Here is a 17,926-nt window from a genome sequence, read left to right as displayed (position 1 = left end):
TCTCTCTCTCTCTCTCTCTCTCTCTCTCTCTCTCTCTCTCTCTCTCTCTCTCTCTCTCTCTCTCACACACACACACACACACACACACACACACACACACACACTACCATCACCACAAATCTAGGTATAAAGCTAGTGTGCCCAAGTCTGTGATCTTGGCACTTATGAGACTGAGGCAGGACTGGAGACCAAGCTGGGTATAGTCCCAAGATTAACATGAATATCAACTAAACTGGAGAACTGGTGGCAGCTGAGAATTGCCCATCATCTGCAAGTTTCAGAGATGTGACAGTTACACAAATGGGGTTCATGGAAGTGGCAGACTACAGCCTGTCTTGTTTACATTAGATGTCAAAATGTGTCATAGTGACTTCCTAAGAGTTACTGTCTTGATTTTGCTGAGAAGTCACCATGGAATAGAAGAGTAAGGTAAGGTTGTATCTTATCTTTGTTGTTCTAGTTTTAATCTCTAGCCCTGTGACTATACCTGTAATTTAACAAGTAGAGTCTGTTAAATGTAATCTGAGGACAATTTCTATTTCACAGGGTGGAGTTTGATCAGTTAATAATATGTGAATGAGTCCAACAGTGCCCAACAGGCACCTTTTCCCTTTGGTAACGGCCTAGTCTTAAAGGGCTTTCTTGGTGACCAGGGCAGAACAACTTTCTGAATTCAGATTTGCCTTCTTGGAGCCATCCCTCTGGGACTGCATTCCATTGATCTATAACAACCCCAAGACTACAGGAAACCAGGGTTAAAGGACACAGACCCCCTCACCACCCAGCCTAAAGTAAGCCCTTTCTTTGTGTTCACTGACTTGATCAGCAAGGGAGAGTACACTGCAAGATTCACTCACTGCAGATTTTTGGCCAAATCTACAGAATCTGATTTAATGGCTTAAAAGTTTTTAAAATTAAATGTGAGTTCTTGGGGGATGTGTAAGTCAAAAAATCATATACCAACCCAGTAGCCTCAAAATAAACTTTAGCCCTGGTGAAATGGTGAGAGTATAAGCTGTCCCATATTGATCTCTTGGTCTCTGGAAATGGCAGTGTTATTTCTAAGGACAAAACAGACTACCAGAGCTACCCACAAGCCTTGAACATCAGGTCGAAAGCAGAACCAGAGCTGTTTAACTTGTTTTTGAGACAGAGTCTCACTCTAGAGCCCACAATGATCTTAAATTCATAGATTATAGGAGGTATTTACCGCCATACCCAGAAGGCCTTTTCATGCCATGCCTTCTTCAGGCATCTAAAAAATTCTGTCGCCGGGTGGTGGTGGCACACGCCTTTAATCCCAGCACTCAGGAGGCAGAGGCAGGCGGATCTCCGTGAGTTTGAGACCAGCCTGGTCTACAGAGCTAGTTCCAGGAAGGCTCCAAAGCCATAGAGAAACCCTGTCTCGAAAAAAAAAATTCTGTCACAATGGTAGAACAAAGTTTCCCCAGAGAAACCCTGGAAAGGAGAAAATGATGGATTTTTGGAGTTAGGGATAAAGAGAAAACGAGCTGTCTCTGAGAAAGGGAAGGCTTCAAGTAGGAGAAAACATTTGAGTTTCACCTGGGAAGTCAATATACGTATGGAGCGCCTCTAAAAGATGTTCAGTATTCCGTAAGTGAATGTAATTTCAGTAAATAATGAAAATACAAGTTTTCTGAATGTGGCTGTGTCTGGTGCGGGCTTTCCCAGCATCTTGCAAATGCTGCCTCAGCAATGAGAAGCAGGAAGAGATAAGCATGGAGTCCTTACTCTGTAAAGCACTATCTCAGCCACAGAGGCCTTGTCACCCGACGTGACCTCCAACTTTTTTCTATCCCAGAACTTCCAAGACTCATTTTAAAAAGGCCTTTTAGAGTGGTGTAATCAACCTACCCAATTACTTCCTAGAGGTCTTGTGCTCCCCTTTCTCCCTACATCTGTAGTTCAAGCTCCCTGGTATGCAAACTGGAGAGCAAACAGAACGTACCTCAAGTCCATCTGGACATAGAGTCTGCCACTTTCAGCTCCAAGGAGGACAGAAGGGGAAAGGCGCTGACACAACAGCTGTGTGACGAGACTGGGGACAGGGTGTCAATCAAGCTGTGGGAGACCAGGGGGTCATGATGGACAAGATGACACCTACCAGCAAAGTCATCCAAGTAGTGAAGTCACATGGTCTATCAGTATGGTTCCCTTACAAAAAGACAGTTCTAAACTCAGTGCCTCAGCAGCTCTGTGGCCACTACTATTCCCTCTATCTTCTATAATTTTGTAGCATTCTGAAGTAAGTATATCCCCAGGTTGGCTGCTAGGTCAGGAGCTACCAGACACTGTAAAAATAATAAAATCATTATCTCAGAAATAAGGAAACCTACATGTCAAGAAGAAATGGACTTTATCCAATGAGGAAATCCAGAATGATCATTGTGACTGTTTGTTATCACAATAATTACCTTTCCAGTAAGGAACTTCCAAAATGATAAGTGAAATTTTTTTTATTAAGCAACCTTAATAAATATTCTGGAAAAATAAAAGGTGAGACCAGGTAACAACAGATCAAGTGCCCTCCTCCCAAGAAGTCCTTATAGACTGGCTGCCTGCTACCTCACTCACTCATCCCAAGGACAAGTAGAACTGAAGAGACTGTAGGCTCTCTCCTGTGTAAAATCATTTTTAAAGGTTAGCATCTCTGGCCCTATGGTGGCAAGAGGGTGGGTGGTCTTAAATCAATCTGTGGAAAGTCCTACATATGTTCTAAAGGTCAATGCCTCTTCTAATGAACTGAACTCTACCTTCTCATTCCTGGGGCTGGAGGGCTCCAGTGAAATTTTGTGATCCACAGAACTGCCTCCCACCACCTATAAGAAACCAAGCTATCCCTAGATGTCTACCCAAAATAATGCTGTGAGCTGGTAAGAACCATTAATGACTCAGCACCAGCTTCTGCTCCTTCCCAGCTGGAACTAAAAGCAGAAGCTAGCTCCTCCCCAGCTGATGGCCACATCCTTACCACAAACTTGAGTCATGACCACACCCAGCCTGGATGGAAAACTACCAGGAAAGGAGGGAAGGTGAATTTTGAGTCCAAAATCATGGCTATATACTCTCCGTCTGGCACTAATTGAGGAAAAGTTCCTTTTCCTGGCCCTGTCTCTATTTAAGCATGTCTAGATCTAAAGGAAACAAGAATGCCTACACTCAGATAAGTGGAATGTGGACAGGCCCTGTGTGTACAGTTAAGAGCCCTGCCCTCTGTGAAGAATGCTGTCTTGTAGCTCCCGCGTCTTCATAAACCCCAGCCCTCAACCTTCAAAGTAGCGGGGCCCTCAATTCTCCCAGCTGAGAGCATAGCTCTACAGAAGCACAGAGCCCCTACCAAGCACGTTTCTCTGCTATGAGGGCATTCTTCTGAGAAAGCTTTTCCTTCTTCCTTACAGTGCTGAAGAATGAAGTGTTAAGCAGAGGCGCTAGGGCTGAGCCACAGGCCGTTTTCAAAAAGCATTCTTGATTTTGGTTCGCCTTTTTTAATCTCATGTTTTGAGTAATAAGGCCTTATGAACTTCTGAGATCAGCTTTTTAGGAGAGAACTATAAAATGATATACATAATTTTATTAATATAAAAAGGCCATTATGTTGTGGCTTTATTTCTTCTTTTTTATTTATTTTTTATTTTTTTTTTTCGAGACAGGGTTTTCTCCGTAGCTTTTGGTTCCTGTCCTGGAACTAAGCTCTCGTAGACCAGGCTGGCCTCGAACTCACAGAGATCCGCCTGCCTCTGCCTCCCGAGTGCTGGGATTAAAGGCGTGCGCCACCACCGCCCAGCTTCTTTTTTATTTTTATTTATTTATTTATTTTTGAGACAGGATTTCTCTGTGTAACAGCCCTGACTGTCCTGGAACTCAAGCTATAGACCAGAATGGCATCGAACTCACAGAGATCTGCCTGCCTCTGTCTTCTTGAGTGAGGGGATTACAGGCATATGCCACAACCATTCAGCCTGTTGTGCTATTTTTAAAAAACAAAACAGAATGATACCACAAGAATAGCTCAGCTATTGCAGCTTTGGGATCAAAATAAGCTAGTTTTTCATTCCTTCTCATACCATCATTTGCTAGCATTGGCAGGCAGGTGTTGAAATGTTTACATGTGGGAAAAATTTCTTCTCTGAAATTGCCAAAAATGTTTTATGTGAGTAGTCACATACCTAGGTCCAGGTAGGGAATCAGCTGATTGAACAGCTCTAGGTGCCCAGTGTGTTAGGGCACACCTTTAATCCCAGCACTCTGGAGGTAGAGACAGATTTCTGTGAGTTGGGGACCAGTTTGGTCTACACAGCAAGTTCCAGGTCAGCCAGGGTTAAACAGTAAAACCTCTAGGATGTGGGATGACAAGAGCTCAGGTTCTGGAGTTGGAAGGATCTGGTTAAAAACCCAGCATTATCACCAGTCAGTTGTAAGATCCCAGGCCTGTGGGTAGCAACCCATGACAGGGTTTACCTAAGACCATCCGCATATCAGATATTTACATTACAATTTATAACAGTAGCAAAATTACAGTTATAAAGTAGGAATGGAAATAATTTTATGGTTGGGGTCACAACATGAGGAACTATATTAAAGGGTCACAGCATTTGGAAGGTTGAGAACCACTGTCCTAGACACATTTAAGATGAAGAAAACATGTCTCCTAGCTTTGCTATCAGCAGTAACTAGGGCTATAATCAGAGAACCAGAACAGGAATTCTGAAATGAGTCAGTTTACTACAATAAGCTATGGAATACACCAAATAACTTATCCTGTGAGATTATTTTCCATCTGCAAAATGGGAATAATAGTATCTATTTCTGAGGCTTTTGTGAGAATTATGACTCCAATATATATAGGAATCTTGCAACAATAAATACAATATATACTTATACAATAATTTAAAACTTGAGCAAATTAGTAAGGTGGTTTGCACACTACCTGGAAAATAATTTGTAAGAACTAAGTTATACTAGCTGTCTCTGATACCATATCATGGGTTAGTCTTTCCAGGAGGCAGGGGCTTCAGTTGCGTGTGTCCACTGACAGTCATTTATTTGTCTTAGAGGACTTGGGAGTATTGGGATATACTATGTCCTTTTTGAGACGGGAGTCTTGCTAAATTCCTCAGGTTGGTCTTGACATCCTGGGCTCAACTGATTCTCCATGTTGGCCCTCAGGGTATAAGCTAGGACTGTAGGTGGATACTATCATACTCATTTATAATGTACTAGTTATACGGGCTTGAAGGACAATGCAGAAATCCATCTCTGTGGGGAAGGGTCTTTTAAGAGTGGTCTGAGGATCACAGAAGACAAGAGGTAGTCTAGAGCAGGTTATGGAAACAAGAGCTATAGTAGAATTTGAAATCATATTGAAAAGCTGGGCTTTTAAAAGAACTTTGTGGTGTTTTCTGTGTTTACATTTTTGTTTTTCATTAATATTTCATAAAATATTTGGAAATGTTCAACATGTCTCAGTTATGGTTAGAATTAACTAAGGGAACCAACATGGTGGCCATGCCTTTAATAGCAGGACAGACGAAGGCAGGAAGTTCTGAGTTCAAGATTAGCTTGGTTTACACATAGTAAGTCTTAAAAATGAACCAAGACTTTTGGGTATATGGAACAAATCTGAAAGGCCAGAAGCTTCCTTAGTAAGACAAACCCAATCCTCCAAGACTAGCCAGTGTTAAAGAAAGGCAGGGGTTTCAGAATACCTACCTATTTAGGGAGTTCTGACTTCTTCTGAGGAGTTCCCACTCCAAATCCTGATAGCCCTTATGGCCTCATGCATTCTAAGCAAGCACTTTACCACAGTGCTATGCCCACAGCCCTAGACTAGCCTTTCTTAAAGGACTTCAGGTTAGAGAACCCAGCTTCCTGCACCTGCCAACTTACCTCTTCACCTCACTTAACTAAAAGCCAGGCAGGAGAAAGACTAAGGGTCCAGCCTCTAACACACGACACAAGGATGACTGACATCCTTCCTTTGTATAAGGAAGTAGCTGGTCCTGAAGATTTGGAAAAACAAAATCATAGCTGCTCTAACTCTGACAGTTTTAATAACTGTCATCAGTGGTATTCTCCTGTTTATTTCATATGCATAACTGATAAACTTCCCCTCTTTATTTGATATTTTTATTAAAAATACAGACAGATCTGTAGAATACAACACTGAAACCAATGGATGCATCTTTCACTTGAGGAAAACCAAATCGTCCCAACCTTCGGATATTCCACTCTCACAACACAACCCCTACCTAGGGCCTTGGCTAGGCGCTGGGCCAAGGCTAGCAGACCACAGTGATCATATCCAGTCCACAGCACCTTCCATTTTATTGTTTTATTTACAAACAGGGTGAAGTCAACTGGGCAAATCAGGGGTGGGAGTCAGTCAGAGCCATCCAAACGTGGAGTGGTTCCTGGATCAATCTCCACCATGAAGGCCGCCTCTTCTATCCTTTTCTTGCCCCTTGAAATTTCTCAGGGCAGCCTCACCTGCTGCTCCTGAGCCCTTTTACAAGGGTAGATGGATCCTGGGGGAACAGGGTGATACGAGGGCTGGGGCCCCCTCAGTTTGTGTAAACCTGAGTTCCGATCACACGCATGATTTCCTTCTGTATCTTGGGGTCCTGAGTATTAATGTTGGCATCGCCCACCTGCCCATCCTCATATCTGCCAAAGACAGAGGAAGTGTGAGCACAAGGGGAAGTATGATACCAACCCATATCCACCAGCAGAAGTGTTTCAAGACATGACCATTTCATCCCAAAGTGAAAGATTTTGTCACTGCTCTTCAGGATAAAGGGATCAATCAGCTCAGCAGGTTTTTCTCTACACAGACCCCAGTGATCTGTCTTTAACCTAAGGGCAAAGTCCCAGTGCCAGCTAAATTAGACAGCAAGGGACAGGACTCAGACAACAAAAATGAACATCCTCAGCAGCCACACACCATCTACCACCCTCATTCTTCAAGTAATACCAAGGGCTCCTTTTAGACTCACACAAAGAAGAACCTTGTGCAGACATGGTCGGACACAGGGCACACCCAAATGTTTCCATGCTTCTGAAGGTCCTTAGATGTAATCACTGGGAGAAGAGAGGCCAGAAGTCACAGATATAAAACTTAAGGCGGTCCGGGTAGGGAAGGAGAACATGTTGTTTCAACATAACTTTTGGCTGAATCATGTGCCAAGGGAGCAGCAGAAATAAAGGTTGGGGTCCCAGAAAGACATGAACTGGGTGAACTGCATACCTTCACAAAGTGCAATACAGTTTAGATTCCGACTCTGCAGGAACCTTGACTGAATGGATCGGGTCTGAAAAACAAAGAAGCAGAGGGATGCAGAGCAAGGTAAAATGCTAGAGCTTGCTCTCAAGAGCTGATTAGCTACTGGTGACGGGGACTGACTGGGGTGTGAACTGGGTCTCCTGAGCACCCAGCGCCCTCCAAATGTTTGCTTACATAGAATATTACCCTGGTGGGGCCACAGTTTCCATGTTCATCTTTTCAGTTAACCTGCCCTTGCTTTCATATGACTTTGTTTTCAGATAACATATGACTAAAGGAAGATCATTTTATAACGTACTTTTAAATGACCTACGATGGCCCCTGCTCCACTGTTTTCCCATTCATTATTTTAGCAGGATGCAGGAAAAGGTCCTAACTCAGGCAAAACCAGAAAAAATACCTGGGGGATGGTGTTCATCCTGTTATATCTCTGGACCAGCTCATCCTTGGATGGCATTCTGTGCTGTCCTTTGCCCATTCCTGTCACAGAACAACAAACTCAGTTAATTCGTCCATTTCTTAAATATTTGTGGAAGTACTTACTATATGTCAGATACCAACTAGAGATACTTGGTGATACAGTAGTGAATAAACAAGTGATTACCCTCGCTTAACCTGGTGGAGACTGAAGGCAAGGAGTATGGTGGCGACTGTGATGGTGAGCCTGTAAGCACCGTGTGAACCAGGGAGGGGAACTAGCCTAGCCAGGAGATCTGAAGATGTCCTGGTCCAGTAAGACTAAGGACCTCAGAATTAGGAAAAGTTAGTATAATAGAATATGGAAAGCATAAAGACAGATAGACACACAGAACTTAATTTGCATACAGTATAATGAATGGCAAAATGATGTAAAAGATATAAACCAGGCTGTTAAGGCAACTGAACTTGATCCTCCAAGAACTCCAGGGAACCAATGAGGTTCTAATGAAACACTCGAGTTGGGAAAGAAGAGCCCGGCAGTGTAGGACACCAATACCTCAGAGTCAAATGATAAGCCAGAGACACAAGTTAGGAGAAAGCTTTAAAGTTACACAAAAGATTGACCACCCAGGATAGAAGGAGAAAGCAGAGCCCTTCCAAATCGATTCTCCACAGATATTCACCTTGAAGAATCTTACCATTAGAAAAAAATGCCAACTCCCTCTCATTTCCACATTATCTCAGAGAATAAATTCTCTACCATCCCTCTACACCCCCTTTTTAAGTTTTTTGAGACATGTTCTCTGTTTAACAGTCCTGGCTGTCCTGGAAATTGCTTTGTAGACCAGGATGGCCTCAAACTCACAGAGATCCACCTGCCTCTCCTCCCGAGTGCTGGGATTAAAGGCGTGCACCACCATGACCCAGCTCCTCTTCTATTTTTAGCAGTCATAGGAGAGGTCTTGTTTGTAAAGACTGAAATAGGATTTTTACTTACATATCAAACAGTACCCGTATACCCCTTACGGCCAACTCTTTTTGGCCTAAGGACAGGATTTCAGTCTGTCTACAGGTTTATCATAATCACAGCCTTATCACTTAGGGCAGTGGTGGCGCACGCCTTTAATCCCAGCACTGGGGAGGCAGAGACAGGCGGATCTCTGTGAGTTCGAGGCCAGCCTGGTCTACAAGAGCTAGTGCCTGGACAGGCTCCAAAACCACAGAGAAACCCTGTCTCGAAAAAACAAACAAAACAAAACAAAACAAAAAAAAGAAACCCGTCTCTCAAATGGGTGTCAGTGGTGCTTGCCTTTAATCTCAGCAATGAGAGGCAGAGGTAGTAGTCCCAGTACTGGCCAGCCTGGTGCACAAAGTGAGTTCTATGGTAGAGCGTGCACCAAAACCCTGAGTCCAATCTCAAGTGATATTTAAAAAATGTATAGGGCTGGGCGGTGGTGGCGCATGCCTTTAATCCCAGCACTTGGGAGGCAGAGGCAGGCGGATCTCTGTGAGTTCAGGGCCAGCCTTATCTACAGAACAAGTTTCAGGACAGGCTCCAAAGCTACAAAGAGAAACCCTGTTTTGAAAAAAAACAAAACAATAACCAAAAAAGAAAAAGAAAACTGTATCCTAAAATGGCTGTATCAATTCTTATCCCTACAGACAGTAAAGGAGATCCTGTGGTATTACCATATGAATACTAAATAACACGTCACTTGGTTTATTTTACTTTCCTCTAAAGGTCACATAGCTTTCACACAGAGGTGCGGAAGCATTTCTTCAATGGAGTCACCATTTATATTATTTGCTTGCTTTTAAAGACTTTGTATTGACCTATGCTTTTTTGTTTGTTTGTTTGTTTTGTTTTTTTCGAGACGGGGTTTCTCTGTAGCTTTGGTGCCTGTCCCGGAACTAGCTCTGGTAGATCAGGCTGGCCTTGAACTCCCAGAGATCTGCCTGCCTCTGCCTACCAAGTGCTGGGATTAAAGGCATGCGCCACCACCGCCCAGCCCTATACATTTTTTAAATATCACTTGAGATTGGACTCAGGGTTTTGGTGCACGCTCTACCATAGAACTCACTTTGTGCACCAGGCTGGCCAGTACTGGGATTAAAGACATTTGCCACCACCACCCCAGCCTGGTCCTTTTTATTTATTTATTATGTATACAATATTCTGTCTCTGTGTGTGCCTGCAGGCCAGAAGAGGGCACCAGACCTCATTACAGATGGATGTGAGCCACCATGTGGTTGCTGGGAATTGAACTCAGGACCTTTGGAAGAGCAGGCAATGCTCTTAACCTCTGAGCTATCTCTCCAGCCCCCGGTCCTTCTTTTAAAATCTGAGATAAGGTCTTAATAAGTTGCCACTTTAAATTATCTATTAATAAATATATACATAAAATATTATGTATATAATTGTGGACCATGTGCATATCCTTGGAGGCCAGAAGAGGATGCCAATCTCCTGAAACTAGAATTATAGATGGTTGTGAGCTGCTGTGTGGGTCCTAGGAACTGAACCTGGGAAAAACAGTCAGTGCTCTTAACCACTGAGCCATCTTTCCAGCACCTTCTGAATACATGTAAAGACTAATCTTATGTTTTTATGCATCTTACAAGCATCTTCTCCAAGTTGGCAGCCTGTCTTTACATTCTCTTTAAGATGTACTCTGATGGAGTGCATTAGTTTCAAACAGACCTGACAAACTTTTATTAGTTGCTTCCCTCTTTCCATTCTCTAGACTTTTGTCTAAGATTAAAACAATCTGCTCTTTGACAGTTTAAGACTCATAAGAAAGACTATGAGGAGAGGGGAGTGATTCAGAGGTAAATAAAGTGTTGTATATCGCGCTCAAAGTCCTGGGTTCCATTCCCAGCCAAAAATCAAACATACAAAATACCCAAATACTATTTGGGTTTGGTCATCATTTATATTTTTAATTTCTTTTAGTCAGTCTTATTAAGTTTTTTCTATTTTTTCTAGATGTTTTGTCAAAAGGTTTCAAATTATTAATAGAACATTTACAGACTTTTCTTCTAAGCTTCAGAAAATTTGGTACATCTGTAGTGATGCTTGCATTTTTGTTCATATTTGTGCCCATTCTTCTTAAACTAATCACTGTCTATCTACCAGTTGTTTTTGTTTTGTTACCTCACTGCACATGGTAGGCAAGGACTGCACCACAAAACTACATTTTGGTCCCTCATTTTGTTAATTTGTTTGGTTTTTGAAACAAGGTTTCATTCTGTAATCAAGAGTGGTCTGGAAGTTACTATGTAACTTAGATTGCCCTTGAACTCATGGGAACCCTCCTGTTTGCCTCCTGAGGACTGGGATTAAAGGCATGAGTCACCATACTCAGCTGAATCATCTGGCTTTTTCTGCCCTATAGTGTATTAGTTCACTGGTTTTCCTTTCTACCTATTACCAGCTCTTCTTTGATTCCTTTGTTCTATCATTAAAACCAGTTCTATATTTATTTGCTTATTTTATAGTACTGAAGATTGACCTTAAGGCTTCATGTATGCTAAGAAACACAACACTGTGAACCTATGTCCCTAGGCATTTTATGAATTTATTTTGAGACAAGATCTCAATAAGTAGGCTAGGATGACCTCAAACTCATGATTTTCTTGTCTTGGCCTCCTGAATATCTGGGATTACTTATAAACCTATCACCATAACTACATTATTAGTTTTGCAGTTCTGTGATTCTTTTTTTGTTTGTTTTTGTTTTGTTTTTCGAGACAGGGTTTCTCTTTGTATATCCTTGGCTGGCCTGGAATGCAATATGCTCTATAGAATAAACTGGCCTCTAACAGAAACCACTACTGCCTGTCTTGGTTCTGTGATTCTAGATATAAGTTTGTTGTTTATTTTTTAATTTCTATGATGGGCATAATTACTAAAAATACTAAACAATAATCTATAAAAGAAAAAAAAACAGGATAAACTGCCTTCCTATTGTGGACATGCAACTGCATGGCTTGCTGTAGCTTAGACAGAGACTCCACTGAACAAGAACAAAGGCAAACCAAAGTGGAACATGAACCAGGAAGACCAAAAGAGTTCTGACTTCAATTGTTTTTCTGAGTTAAATAATGCTAGAATCATCTCCTTAGAATCTAGAATGAAGTACTTTCTCTTCCACTCAATGTAAATAAATATTATAATAGTGTGATTACAAACCATTTAATTTTTTTTCTATTTTTTTCTTCTTAAAATAATTTCTCTATTCTCATTTTGTGTACATTGTTGTTTTGCCTGCATGTATGTCAGTGTGAAGATGTCAGATCTTGGAGTTACAGACAGTTATTAGCTACCAAGTGGGTGCTGGGAATTGAACTCGGGTCCTCTGGAAGAACAGTCAGTGTTCTTAATCACTGAGCCATCTCTCCAGCCCCCAGACCATTTAAATTTTAAAGGGAAGAGAAGAATATCTCCAAAAATATAAGCAAATTATATTCAAGAATATTCACACATGTATGCACATAATTTGTAATTACTCATATCAAATATGTGGTTTACATGGGCATGGTGGCATATGGCTGTAATTCCAGTACTTAGGAGGATCAGGAACTCAAAGTCATCTTTGGATACACACTGAATTCAAGCACAGCATGAACTACACAAATCAGTTTTAAAAAGAAAGAAAGAAAAAAAAATCTGGTCTACAAAAAGCTTTTTTTTGTTTTCTATTTATTCATTAACCCACCCCCAGGGTCTAGTTCCTCCACTGTATAAAACTACCATTTTTTACAATAACTACCCTTGCCTCATAAATAATCTAAATTTCTAGTGAGAGAAAATAGAAAGAGACAGAATGTATATCCATGGTTGGGGAAGGTGCTAACAAAGACCAAATATCCATGATGAAAGAGAAGATAGCAAAGTTCATGTGTTCACAGATGGATGTAATATAAAGTCAAGGTGGCCAAAGAGTATTGCTTACCTGAGTATCCAAAGGAAATACTGGAGATGGGGCTCAGGTAGATGCCTTTGCCATAGGCTGCTCCATGCAGCTTGCAGGGAAACACCAGGATGAATATATGAGCCTGGGACCCCCATGGCTGTATATTAGGCATCCACAACACTTATGCAGTCCTTTGTCCCTCCATTTATCTACCTTCTTACTCATTCAAAAAACTCGAGGCACCTACTCTTGAAAAGCTGATTGGCTGAAAAGTGGATTCAGTTAAACTGCTTGCAAAATACTAAAGAATACCATGGAGAACGGGGAGTAGCAGAGCCACTGAGTCATTGCCTCAGCATTCATACCTCATATGACCTCAATCCTTCATATATTTTCAGATTCTCAAACAAAGAAACTATGGAAAAGGTAGCAGGAAGAGGAACAAAAACCACTCCCAGTAGTTTCTCAGGGCAATGAAATAAGCCTTTGTAACAACTCCTTGGATAGCCACAAATGGAAAGTCTCTGTCATAATAATAGGTTAATTCCCATTACCTAAACAACCAAAATATACAACAGCCACATTCATTCTATATTTACAGTGCTAACTTTCTCTGTAGATAGGCTCTATCTTTCTCAACATAGGCTAGACATGGTGATGCAGAGGCACAAACAGATATTCAAGCATTTTAGAGCAGACTTCCATAGCTGAGTGAGTGGAGAGAAAGAAGAAAAGGACACAGCCTCACCTGCAGTTTGGTGTAGGATGCATTGACCAGCCCATTGCGCAGGATTGAATGCCAGTTCTCAATGTGGGACCCACTGTAAGGCAGGATAGAACATATGTCCCCTCATAGTATGAGATTCTTAGGAATACTTCCAAGACCATTATCACCCCCTACCCACAATACATGCAGATGGGCAAACACACCTAACGAGTGACATGTTCACAGATAAAGTCATAGGCAGCAAGAAGTGTGTATGTGCATATGTGAGTGTGTGGTTAAACTTTACATCTTCCTGTTGTCCAACTAACCCCACATCTTAAACCCTCAAATGCTGGCTCAGTATTTTTATTTGCCTATATTCCTGACACTTCAAATTCAATAATTTCATCTCAAATTCAATAAACTTATCAATGATCTCAATATGGCTTCTAGTCCAGAGGTCACACTGCATTTTTTTTTAATAAAGAAGCATTAAGACTTCTTCTAAATTACCCTTAACACTTTTTTCTTTCTTCCCTCCTACAGTTAGACATAAACTGTGGATTTCTTCCCCAAACTTTAACTCTATCCTTCGAATCGGCTCCTTTGTATCTTTTTACATGAAAATATTCTGTCCATTCAACCACACCGTAAGCAGTTTAAAAATAAAGACCATGTCACATGCAGCATTTTCTCCTTTACAGCACCTAGCACAGTAGCATTTAGTAAATAACTGCTGACTAGTTGACCATCATGAAAAAACAAAACTCATAGATCCCAAGGCCCTGCTAGCCTAGCCCATCTCCTGACACCCCATCTCCATCATCCTTACTGGAAGGCAAAGGTGCTTCCATAGAGCTTCTTGGCGGTCCGGAACCGGGCCTCCTTGGCAGGAGGGCTGCTCAGCAGGAGGAATTGGTGTGAGGTGTGCATGAACTTCAGCTGCTGCCCAGGGTGGGGGTGGGATAAAAAAAACCAGCAGAAACAGAGATCAGGGAGGGAAAGGTTGGAAACAAATCAGATTTACACTAACTACAAACAAGGGAAATATGTTTAGGGTCAAACACTATGCTGATGGACAGACGGTACCAACCAAGCTAGTCAGGGACCAATACAATGGGTGGGCGTAGAGCCCCTCCTTGCCTCTCACTTAAAAGTTTTAAGATTACAGAGGGAGAATAATTACTTACCCTGCTGAGAGGTAGTTTGACAATGTGTGACCTGTTGCTAGAAATTATCCTGGAAGAAACAGAAAAAGAAGGGACAGAATAACTATGTGGTGAGGCTATCCTGAAGAGGAACTTTCCTCTAATCTAGGTACTGCAAGTAAGATTCCAATGTCTGAACTGTGTGATAATTTCCAAGTCATAGTTGATATTTCTTTTTCTTTCTTTCTTTTTTGTTTTGGGGGGGGGGGGTTTCAAAACAAGGTTTCTCTGTGTTAACAGTTCTGGCTGTCCTGGGCCTCCCAAGTGCTGGAATTAAAGGCGTGTGTGATCACTCCCTGGCCACTGATAGTTCCTTTAAGTGATTTTGCTTATATAAAAATTACATATATAATTATATAGATTTTAAAGGGAAGCCACCAACTGGACCAGCTAGTTTTTTTTTTCTAAATATTTATTTATTTATTTATTTGTTTGTTTGTTTGTTTATTATGTATAAGTGTTCTGTCTGTGTGTATGCCTGCAGGCCAGAAGAGGGCACCAGACCCCATTACAGATGGTTGTGAGCCACCATGTGGTTGCTGGGAATTGAACTCAGGACCTTTGGAAGAGCAGGCAATGCTCTTAACCTCTGAGCCACCTCTCCAGCCCACTGGACCAGTTAGTTTTTAAGGAACTAATAACAGGTAAAAGAGTCGGGGGGAGGCTGCTATAACTAGGGAGAGAAAAACATGGAACAAAAAGAATATTAGAAGCCAGGTGTGGGTGGTACATGCCTTTGATCCCAGCACTCAAGAGGCAGAGGCAGGTGGATCGCTCAAGGCCAGCTTGGTCTACAGAGTCAAGTTCCAGGACAGTCAGAGCTAAACAAAGAAACCCTGTTTTGAAAAACCAAAAAAAGAACCACAAACAAAAAGAAAATCAGAAGTTACCAATTAGAGAGAGGTCTGAATTGAAAATGGTTAAACTGGTGTCTGGGGTTTAAAATCCCAAAACTGAGGCTCAGGAGCCAACCTGCATAAGCTCAAAGGAATCCTAAAGGATCTCAAGGATGAGAAAATAGAAAGATACTATATAGATTGGGGGGAGAAACAAAAGAAATTAGAATGAACTTTCTGAGGAGTCAAGGACAGACTAGGCTGTATATAGCCTGAACAGAAGAATAAGAGAACAAAGGCATAAAAACTAAGGATTCAGCAAGAGCACTATCTCCTACAGTGGGTACAGTGTACTTATTTTGTGGTTGTTTAAATTTTTGTATATGTATATGCAAGCGTGCATTGGGCAGGTGGTATGCATACATGTGCACCCATGGAGGCCACAGTCAACCTCAGGTGTTGTTCCTTAAGAGATATCCACCTTGTTTTTTGAAACAAGTCTGACCGGGACCTGAGGTTCGCTGATTAGACTACTCTGGCTGGCCAGTGAGCCCTAGGGACCTACCTATCTTTGCTTCCCAGTGCTGCAATTACAAATGTATGCCATCATGCCTGTCTCTTCTTGTGAGTGCCAGGTATCAAACAAACTCAGGTCCTCACGCTTATATGGTACGTATTTCACCAACTAGACAATCCCAGGTTTCACCATAGTTTACAGTGCTACTTTAGAAGTCTATGTCTGGTAATTACTCATGCTATGAGGAAATAATCTACTGCACTGGCTACCTAGTTTCAGGGGTTGACTTGGAAGGAGTCAAACTAGAAAGAGAAACTGTCAGGAAAACAAGAAAGATCAGCGGGGGAGAAGGAGAGGAATGGAACAGCCCAATTCTTTGCTAGCAGTAGGAAACAACAGTGTATCTGGTTCTAGCCACTCTTCATCAGGGACGAAGATAGAAGACAGAGATGAATTTCTTTGGACACACAGAAAACTATGCTGAAAAACTGAAAACGTACTAACGGCAACTATAGTTAATAACATTAAATTTTTGAGAATTGCTGAGTCATAATGGACAATATCCTAGCACTTAAAAACTCTAATGAATCATTACATAATGCATGTTGTGCATAACAAATACACACATTTTTTTTCTTCTGGTTCTTCAAGACAGGGTTTATCTGTAGCTTTGAGCCTGTCCTGGAACTCACTCTGTAGACTAGGCTGGCCTTGAACTCACAGTGATCTACCTGTCTCTAAGTCCAGCGCTGGGATTAAAGGTGTGCACCACCACCACCCAGCTAAATACACACGCTTTTTAAACATCTTATATTAAAATAATTAAGTAAGAAAACAAACATTTGGGGAAATATGGAATACTTCAAGCTTGAGAAATCATGTCAGAATTTGTGAGCTCTTTGTAGTTACTGTCAAGTCAAGGCTTATCAGCAAAACACCAAGAAAAAGTAGTCATAATATAGCCTTGCAAAGAATGCTGAAATGCCTCTAGGAGAATATACAGATGACTCTTTTCTTTCCCACCCCATACAAAGCCTGAGCCATTCTATCCATACCACTGCAGAAGAGGATGGGCCAAGGGATCCAGCTTGTCCATCTGTTTCTTGATTTCCAAATATGAGCCCTGTAAGACAATGGCCATAATAAGATTATCTCCCAGGAGAGGAAGGACCCCTCCCACTCTCTATAGACTACTGGGACCCAAGGCAAGATAGGCTATTGGAAGAATGAAGACAAGGGGTTCCCACCCTTAAGGAGGCCCAGTCAGGTTGGCAAGACTTATAAATATGAAAATGACTGAAGATGCTTACAAAACAACATGCAGGCGGGTCTCTCTCATTTTATGCAACTCCTACAGCTCTAAAATTGTTGCTTATAAATCAAAAAACAAATAAAATCAATGTCCCCCAAAGAAAAGGCTAAAGAATCCTGTGGCAAATCTTCACATAAATCAGTCTTTCTAATAGTAAATCATCCTTTCTAGGTATACCTTCTGTGTTAACTGCACTATGATATATAGGATTTACTGAGAAGAGGCCCACCTGTAAATATGAATACAAATGAATGTCTATTCATGCAGAGACTGCAGACAAGGGGTGGGGAAATCTGGTGAGGGACAGCCTTGAGTCAAAGGATGATCACCGCTCTGTGTGGCTGCCCTACCCCTAGAAGGACAGAAGATACAATCCCTGGATCTAGCTCCTTATCTCTAGGTCCCCTCTTCACCCACCTAACCTTGTGCAGAAGTCTTTCCCTAGCTTCTCTAATTCTCCAAGAACTATGAAAAAAGTTGACACATGAACAACTTGTGAAAGAATCTGCAGCAAAGATAAAGACGGAGAGAGAGACACCAGGAGTGAAGAGAAATAGGGTAAGAAAGCTAACAAAACAGGAGCAAGAACTGGGATGGTTACAAAGGGAACATAAGGAAAACATAGGAATTTGCGTAGCTTCTCTAAATCTTTACCCTACTCCTGTGAATTACGAGCAGGAAAGAGGGCTGAGCTAGGCAAAGAGAAGGCAA

General features: G+C 41.7%; 1 protein-coding gene across 7 annotated transcripts in view; it reads right to left on the bottom strand.

The window, feature by feature from the left end:
- Positions 1-6,321: 6,321 nt before the first annotated feature.
- Positions 6,322-17,926, bottom strand: part of Parp6 (poly(ADP-ribose) polymerase family member 6) — a 28,971-nt gene continuing 17,366 nt past the window's right edge. For 4 of the 7 annotated variants that reach the window (XM_050151917.1, XM_050151921.1, XM_050151919.1 and 1 more), the window contains 9 exons: positions 16,959-17,026; positions 14,533-14,581; positions 14,175-14,287; positions 13,385-13,457; positions 12,676-12,745; positions 7,701-7,780; positions 7,265-7,328; positions 7,014-7,098; positions 6,322-6,684 (listed from right to left, as the gene is read on the bottom strand). In XM_050151917.1, the coding sequence (XP_050007874.1) occupies positions 6,582-6,684; positions 7,014-7,098; positions 7,265-7,328; positions 7,701-7,780; positions 12,676-12,745; positions 13,385-13,457; positions 14,175-14,287; positions 14,533-14,581; positions 16,959-17,026 (705 nt within the window). In that variant the 3' untranslated portion in view covers positions 6,322-6,581. Of the gene's footprint in view, positions 6,685-7,013; positions 7,099-7,264; positions 7,329-7,700; positions 7,781-12,675; positions 12,746-13,384; positions 13,458-14,174; positions 14,288-14,532; positions 14,582-16,958; positions 17,027-17,926 lie in introns of those variants that run through there. The other 3 variants (XM_050151920.1, XM_050151922.1, XR_007593530.1) reach the window with 2 other exon arrangements.

Source organism: Alexandromys fortis, unplaced genomic scaffold, assembly GCF_014885135.2.
Source record: "Alexandromys fortis isolate MF-2015 unplaced genomic scaffold, M_Fortis_MF-2015_v1.1 scaffold_70, whole genome shotgun sequence".
NCBI classification, from domain to species: domain Eukaryota; kingdom Metazoa; phylum Chordata; class Mammalia; order Rodentia; family Cricetidae; genus Alexandromys; species Alexandromys fortis.
The sequence above is the reverse complement of the archived record's forward strand: the minus strand, read 5'-3'. Positions and strand labels throughout refer to the sequence as shown.